We start from the raw sequence: 8,260 nt of genomic DNA on the forward strand, positions 1-8,260 counted from the left end.
TAAAAGGCCATAGATTGCTTAATTAGCCAAAGGCTTGGAGGAAGAGGAATGTTCCCGTATTTATTTATTTTTACAAGAAGGAATAAAGGAAGTAATTAAAAGTCAATGTGAATATTTAATACAGTGGATGTGCCCACCTTCCCAATTCAATCACAAATCCACAGCTGATACTGTTTTTATTATTATTTATCACTGGCTTTATTAACGGCCTTCTATATAACTGCCTCAAGGCGACTTACACTAAAAAAGTAAATGGAAAGCGTCTTTAAAAAGGGCAGCTGAGTTTGAAGCCACACGCGCCGCCTCAACGAAGTCAAAGCGGCGGATTCCTGGTTAAAATAAAAGGGGTGGCAGTTCCACTCTCCATCCAGCAGGGGCCGCTGCCGTTCCCTCCCTCGTTCCATCTTCATATTACCTATCAACGTCACTTTCAAGAAAGGAAGAAAAGAACTCCCTCGTCAAGAGGAAATGACGTAAGACTGCATCCGCTTCCTGGTTTGAACACGTGCGGGCGTTCTCTTCCGCACACAGTGTGCGCGATGGCGGCGGCGTCTTCTGTGGAGGCGACGAAACCAACGGCCACCCTGGCGGCTCCCCCTCTCCTTTCCCTGGACCCGGAGAGGCAGAAGGAGTTCCAGGCCAAAGTGCACCGCGTACGCAAGGCAGCTGCCCAGGTGAGAGCGAAAAGAGGATAATAATAATAATAATAATAATAATAATTTTTTGTTTATACTCCGCCCTCCCCAGCCAAGACCGGGCTCAGAAGAAGGGATTTGGTGTCCAGGGGCATCAGTTTTGGGCTACAACGACTTCCATCTGCCCCAGCCTGTGGCCCCCTTGTGGCCATGCTGAGACCCTAGATTTCTCCACTTCTTTCCTAGGAGTAGCTGTCAAACGTGCGTGTGGTAGAAACTCCATGGAGTTGGACAGAAGCTAGAGCAGCTAGGGCTGATGGGAGTTGTAGTTCAACAACATTTGGGGACCCACAGGTTGAGAAAGGCTGAGCTAGAGTTTTGCTGCTCGGAAGGTGGAGCTTCCTGTTGCTTTTGACGCGACTCTTTTATTTTTCTCCTCTGGAGCATTAGGCATCATGTTACCCATTTGAAAAAGTGTGGGGAGGCCACTTTTTAATCATAACTGTTTCCGTGGTGATGGAAGCCTCTTTCATATGTTGCTTCAGTACCACAGAAATAATTTACAACACTCCTATTATTTTTATTATTCGTTAAGTTTCTATATCACCCTTCATCTGAGGTATACAGGGAAGTTTACAATATAAAAACACAAAAATGCATGATGTAGTAATGAACAAAAACAATAACGTGACTGAGTGGTGCTTGGACAAAAATAAACGATCCTACTTGTCCGCCATACATAACTACATAAACCACATGTCAGCACTCATACATAAGTATATAAACCACATGTCCAAAATAGTACAGGAGAACAATCCTGAAGCCATTTTGACTGTCCCTGGCAAGCCAGTTCCTACACCATTGCAATGCCATATGGTAAAAATTAAGAATTTGTGGAGTAGCAGCTAAGTTTGCGTCATGCTATTTTATGTATTATCTGAGTGTGAACTCCTAATGGTTCTGTGTGTGTTTCCTTGAGAGCAGGCAATAGAAACTGATGTTGAAAGGCTTTTGAAAAATATTGATGCTTAACAGTGCCAATGTTCAGGATTCTGTGAGGAGGCAGCAGCATTTACCAACCCAGCGCATTTAAGATTATATACACACACTGTGCATCTGCAACTGTCATCATGCAGATTTGATGTTTTATTCATTTATTACTTATATATCATGTTTTTCTAGCATTGTGGAGTTCAAAGCAGCCGGCTCAGATGGTCTCCTATTTGGGCACTGCTCCCACCTGCTTAACTTTAGCAAGGCTGCTGCATTTTGTAGTTTCAGGCTGAACCCCAGGGAATGTTTTTGTCTCCCCACCACCATGTCTCTGCAACTGCTCTGCACAGGGAGATCACCAGAGATAATGAACCAATGTGCACGTGGGTGTATTTTGAAATCTTAATTAATTCCTTCATATATATTACAGAATCAGAAGCTGACACCTGGTGTCATTTACTTGGGCCATATCCCAAAGGGTCTTTCTGAACCACAACTTAAAGAATACTTTGATCAGTTTGGGACAGTTACAAGACTTCGGCTTTCAAGGAGTAAAAAGGTAACATTGGGAGGGGAATTATATCTTGTTCTTCTTTCTCCTTAATAAGGTAGAACACTGTAAACACCGCAAAACATCAACATCCAGCTCACAGCACCCTGAAGAGCTAGGAGGGCACAAAAACTTAAATAGAAAAGTTTGAACTACCCTCCATGCAGTAAAGGATTTCTGATGGGAGGGCTGCCACAGAAAAGATCCTCTGGTGTGTTGTTACTTTTCCATATATTCTTAGGGGTAACACTTCTTAAAAGGCTTCAATTAAATTCTTCCCCCTTCAGCCAGGCTCTATCACTCCTTACAGGGGGCAGTTGTAGTTTCTGGAGTCATTCATGTTGGCCGTCAGAACAATATCAATGTATATTTATTTATTGAATTTATATACCACCCTATACCCGGAGGTCTCAGGGCAGTTCACAGAGTATATAATTTAACATGTAGGCTCTCTGTGGTCATTAAATTAAACCAATGGGTGTGTCTGTATATTTTTCTTACTTTAAGAAATATGTTTGCAGTAAAAGTAGTTCATTGGGCTCAGAAATCCTTTTTCTCTAAGATCCTTCAACCAAGAAAAAATAGTGTTCAGCACAGATACATTTTAACATGTAAATGTATTTCAAGGTTTATCTCCTTATCTTTAACAGACTGGGGGCAGCAAAGGTTATGCGTTTGTGGAATTTGAATATGATGAAGTTGCTAAGATCGTTGCAGATACCATGAACAACTACCTTTTCGGTGAACGACTTTTGAAATGTGAGTATGAATGAGTTTCTTGCCCAAAAGGAAAATTGAATGTGGCAGTTCTGAAGCAGTAACATCAGTTTCCAAACCTTGCCACAGTCTGGTTTACAGAGTATCATTTCTCTGAAAACTGCCCCTCAAACCTGGCTGTTACTTTGTCTTTTCTTCCAAAGTCCTTGTATCTCTTCACCCACCCCATCTGTCTTTTTTCCCTTGGTACTTGCAGATACCCTTTCTCCCAAAGAGAGCAATTGACACACAAGGCCCTGTGACCTCCTGGAATACCCTGTGTTAAGATAAGGTGCAACCTGCAGTCACCTTTCTCAGGAAACTGCCTGTTAAACCACATTTGCAATGGCATGAAAAAGGCATTGTGTACTGCTTAGTAGGAATTTCCTCCCTTCCCAGCGCTTGCCACAGTTGTGTGGTGTGTTTTTGAAGTGGCTCCCAACTGCATAGCTCTCTGTAGTACATTGGAATTGCTATTGATCATGGTGACTCTTGGCTTGAAAACAGAAAAGGATTAGTGAGTCCTGTTCTCTCAAGCAAGTTTAACTGAGCTGGACCGATGGGAGAGTTGAACACCAGAAAACCTTGTTCATAATTCTCTTATTAAAGATTCAGACATAGCTTCAGGGTGAATTTATGTGAGGCAGCCTTCCCAGTACTATTAATGAAGCAGCCAAACAATGCTTTCCACATAATTATAATTCAATTCCAGCAGATGATAGAATTGTTCTGAGAGCTAGGTGACAGTCTTTGAAGAAGCCAGCCCAAGTGCATACATAAGAGAAGGTGGAAAGCTATTGGGTATCGGCCAGATGTTGACAACTCTGTGCCAGAAATAGAGGTCAAGGCAGGTGGATGAACATGACTAGGTGCTTCTCCTTGAGTACTGAGAATCCTAAAACACAGCAATATTTTATTCCTGCCCTGTGTAAAGGACGGTTTAGATATGGGAGTTAAGAGTAGTGCTTTTGTAGTGATCCAGAGCATATAATTGGGGAACATGCAACTTAACATGAAGATTTCCATGCTTTGGTAAATACTGCTCCATTTTTCAAGGCTTCCATATTGATTTTTGGTGTAACGTGTTTGTGATGCAGGCCAGTTTATGCCTCCTGAAAGGGTGCGTGAAAACCTGTTCAAAGGTAGTGAGAAAATATTCAGCAAGCCGTCCTATCCAGCAGTGAAACGCTACAACCGGAGGCGAACAACCCAAGAGAAAGCAAAGATGGTGCAGCGATTGCTGAAGAAGGAACGGCAGTTGCGGAAAAGGCTGGCTAAGAAGGGAATCGATTATGATTTTCCTGGCTTTGTAAGTGAATGCCCTGCCCGCTCCCCCAAAGGTTGACATACAAACATGTTAAGTCAAGTGCTAATTGCAAAGTATGTGCCTTAAACAGGGATTGTGAATGGTAATATTGTCATTGAGCAAGCAAAAGATCTGTGAATGTTTTACTCAGTAAAAGAATGGAGTCTCTGGGCCTTTTCACAAAGGACACAGAGGCAAACCCTGGCTTGTCGCCCAGTGTGCATCCAGCACAGATCTACAGCTTCCTGAAAGATGGTCACCTACCTATGTGATACATGTGTCTGCAAACATATTTCTAGCCTTCACTCTTAACACATTTTGGTCTACCAGTAAAAGAACTAAGGTCAGACTTGTAAACAGCCACTTATCTAGTCTCTGATGGTGAGTAACCATTACTTCCAGGTGAGCAGATAGGAAAGCTTTTGTAGAATAGATGAGTTTTTCCTATCAGGTTTCTGATGTGTCACAAGTAACTACGATTGGTATGTATTTTGTTAAGCCCACAAGGTACTAGTCTGCCTATTAAAAACACCTGTTCAGGGAAGTTTTTAATCTGTGATATTTTACTGTATTTTTGGTTTCTATGGAAGCCGCCCAGAGTGGCTGGGGAAACCCAGCCAGATGGGCGGGGTACAAATAATAAATTATTATTTATTATTATTATAAAATAAGCAATGTGTGAAGTGGCCCTAAGCTATCATAACAGATCCCAACTGAGCTGGAGTGAAATTGGGTTTTGTAGCCCTTTATTGCTTATTAAGAAAAAGGCACAATTCTAGGACAGTATTTTAATCTTGTGGTTTTTTTTTAAAATAATTTTTATTAAGTTTTCAGTATAAGATTAAACAGAAAAACATAAAGAAGAAATACACAAATACACAGTACATAATCAAAAGAAGAAAAAAAACCACAAAAAACAAAAAAAGAAACAGAACAATTAAAAACAATCACCTTTTCATTTCCGTGTTTAAATTTACTTATTTTCTAGACCTCCTCATACCTCCCTCTTTTGTATTCCAGTCCAGATTGTTTGTCCAGCAATTTCTTTTCCACTTTTTTAATCCCAATCTTTAATCTTTAATATAATATAGCATTAAAATGTTACCTCTTAAAATACCAAGTTTCCATTTCCTTAAACTTCTTTAATCCTAATCCTTAATCTTAATCTATCTATAACTTTAAATCCTGTACAGCTGGAAACCACTTATTTTCAATCCAACATCACTCTAGCATTCTTTAATTTTACAGTGTTTCTGTAGATAATCTTTGAATTTCTTCCAATCTTCCTCCACCGACTCTTCTCCCTGCTCACGGATTCTACCAGTCATTTCCTCCAGTTCCATATAGTCCATCAGTTTCATCTGCCATTCCTCCAGCGTGGGAAGTTCTTGTGTCTTCCAATACTTTGCGATAAGTATTCTTGCTGCTGTTGTTGCATACATAAAGAAAGTTCTATCCTTTTTTATCACCATTTGGCCGACCATGCCCAAGAGAAAGGCCTCTGGTTTCTTAGGGAAGGTATATTTGAATACCTTTTTTAATTCATTATATATCATTTCCCAGAAAGCCTTAATCTTTGGGCACGTCCACCAAAGGTGAAAAAATGTACCTTCAGTTTCTTTACATTTCCATCATTTGTTATCGGGCAAATGATAGATTTTTGCAAGCTTGACTGGGGTTATGTACCACCTGTATATCATTTTCATAATATTCTCTCTTAAGGCATTACATGCCGTAAATTTCACACCTGTGGTCCACAACTGTTCCCAGTCAGCAAACATTATGTTTATGTCCAACGTCTTGTGCCCATTTAATCATAGCCGATTTTACCGTTTCATCCTGAGTGTTCCATTTCAGCAGCAAGTTATACATTCTTGACAAATTGTTAGTTTTGGGTTCTAACAGTTCAGTTTCTAATTTTGATTTTTCCACCTGGAAGCCAATTTTATTGTCCAATTTAAATGCCTCCATTATCTGAAAATAATGAAGCCAGTCTCGCACTTTGTTTTTTAGTTTTTCAAAACTCTGCAATTTCAGTCTATCTCCATCTTGTTCCAAAGTTTCCCAATATTTCGGCCGTTTGACCTCCATATTGATCTTTTTCAAGGCTTTCGCTTCCATTGGTGACATATTTTAATCTTGTTTTGATGGCAGGATACCATTTTGTGTGTTTGTGTGTGTTGTATAAATGGATGGTATTTTAATCATACTAAATGCAGTGGTGTCCACAAAGGACATTTTGGCTGTAAATGCAGGTTGCGCAGGGATCATGTTGATTCTGAGCCTCTTTTCCATAGGCCGCTGAAATGCCTCTGATTAAGAAAAAGAAAAAGAAGCTTTCAAAACCAGACTCGAGCATGAATGTGTCTGTGAGCAGTGAGGTAAGTTTAAAGTGTTGATCTTCCCAAAGAGTACTAGTAAGAAAGGGTTTGGGTTTTTTAGTCAATTGAATTCCTGTCATGGTCCTATCTCTGGGAGATATTTTGAGGTGTGTGGGTGGCCAAATAGGAACAAAATTATTGGACCTCTGCAGAGTGGAAGTTTGGCCTTCATACAACCCCTCTAGAGAGTCTGACACCTTTGTGTTCATTTTCTGCATTCCCATTGCGTCCTCAAGTCAGTTTTTACATAAATGTGACAAACCTGCAGGCCTCAATTTTGTCTCATTGCATCCCATCACCAGCCCTTTCCCCTTATGCAATCTCCTGGTAGGATGGGACCCTGGGGAGCAAATTGGTAGCCGCGAGGAGAGGGAAGCTAAGTTCTGTTTCATGAGCAGAGGTCTGCTCATGCAGTGCTGAGATAATGCCCTTCACCTTTAACATCGTGATGGTCCAACAGAATTTAGCAACATCCTTCTCTCTCATATCCAGGATCCTACCCCCGTGTGTACCCCATCATTTCTTGAACGGCGAAAATCTGAGCCAGAAGATAGCGATGACAAAGAAATAACTTTCAAACTACCACCTGCAAGTATAAAGACTGCTGCACAAAAAGCCAAAACAGCAAAGCTGCAAAGAAAAACAGCTGGCACGAAAAGGAAATGCAAAACTTAAAATATTTCTTCAGCCAAAGGACACATTCATTTCACAAGGAGTTTCCAAGCAGTCCTGATTTTAGAGAGTCTTGCATAGTTACAATAGTTGATCCTCACATCAATCTCCAATCAAAACTCTATTTCCTAAGTATAACAAGCCAGTGTTCCAGTATCACAAGGAGAAATAGTTTTAGATTCTGCCGACTTGGACCTATTTCTGACCTACTGGGTGAGGGGGAGAGCTGAAATGTACTGTCTTAAGCATTTTAACTAAAATATGTGGCTGGTATAAAAAATGTCACAGATGGCCGAAGAGTAAACATGTATAAATTGTCAGCAGAAACAGGTTATTGAGGAATATTTTGTTTTTCCCAACTATGATTCATTTGAAATTAAGTTCAAATAAAAAAATGTTGAAATTCACTGCAGTAGTGTGTTAAATTATTGAAAACAGTGGTTATCAGCCATGTAAATGGTTTCCAGTACAGTGGTACCTTGGTTCTCGAATGGCATAGTTGCCTGACAAATCACCTCCCGAATGCCGCAAACCCAGAAGTAAGTGTTCTGGTTTGCAAACATTTTTCAGAAGCCAAACATCCGGCGTGGCTTCCGCTTGAGTGCAGGAAGCTCCTACAGCCATTTGGAAGCTGCGCCTTGGTTTTCGAACGGTTTCGGGGACTCCCAGAATGGATTAAGTTCAAGAACCAAGGTACCACTGTATACAGAATTGGAGAAAGGTAGTGGCTCAGTGAGGGACGCGGGTGGCGCTGTGGGTTAAACCACAGAGCCTAGGGCTTGCTGATCAGAAGGTCGGCGGTTTGAATCCCCGCAATGGGGTGAGCTCCCGTTGCTTGGTCCCTGCTCCTGCCCACCTAGCAGTTTGAAAGCACGTCAAAGTGCAAGTAGATAAATAGGTACCACTCTGGCAGGAAGGAAAACGGCGTTTCTGTGTGCTGCTCTGGTTCACTAGAAGCGGCTTAGTC

General features: G+C 41.1%; 1 protein-coding gene across 1 annotated transcript; it reads left to right on the forward strand.

Annotated features, from left to right (window-relative positions):
• Positions 1-495: 495 nt before the first annotated feature.
• Positions 496-7,700, forward strand: NIFK (nucleolar protein interacting with the FHA domain of MKI67). The gene is made up of 6 exons (XM_081006304.1): positions 496-674; positions 2,059-2,187; positions 2,829-2,937; positions 4,032-4,243; positions 6,538-6,621; positions 7,114-7,700. Exons 1-6 carry the CDS (start codon positions 540-542, stop codon positions 7,294-7,296), a joined length of 852 nt encoding a protein of 283 aa, XP_080862430.1. The 5' UTR covers positions 496-539; the 3' UTR covers positions 7,297-7,700.
• The last annotated feature ends 560 nt before the right edge of the window (positions 7,701-8,260 follow it).

This window comes from Podarcis pityusensis (genome assembly GCF_964106645.2).
Source record: "Podarcis pityusensis genome assembly, chromosome: 5".
NCBI classification, from domain to species: Eukaryota; Metazoa; Chordata; class Lepidosauria; order Squamata; family Lacertidae; genus Podarcis; species Podarcis pityusensis.

Coding starts and splice junctions, on each gene's coding strand:
- NIFK (XM_081006304.1), top strand. CDS start 540: ATGGCGGCGGCGTCTTCTGTGGAGGCGACGAAACCAACGGCCACCCTG. Junction 2,938..4,031: donor CGGTGAACGACTTTTGAAAT/GTGAGTATGAAT, acceptor TTTGTGATGCAG/GCCAGTTTATGCCTCCTGAA. Junction 4,244..6,537: donor ATTATGATTTTCCTGGCTTT/GTAAGTGAATGC, acceptor TCTTTTCCATAG/GCCGCTGAAATGCCTCTGAT.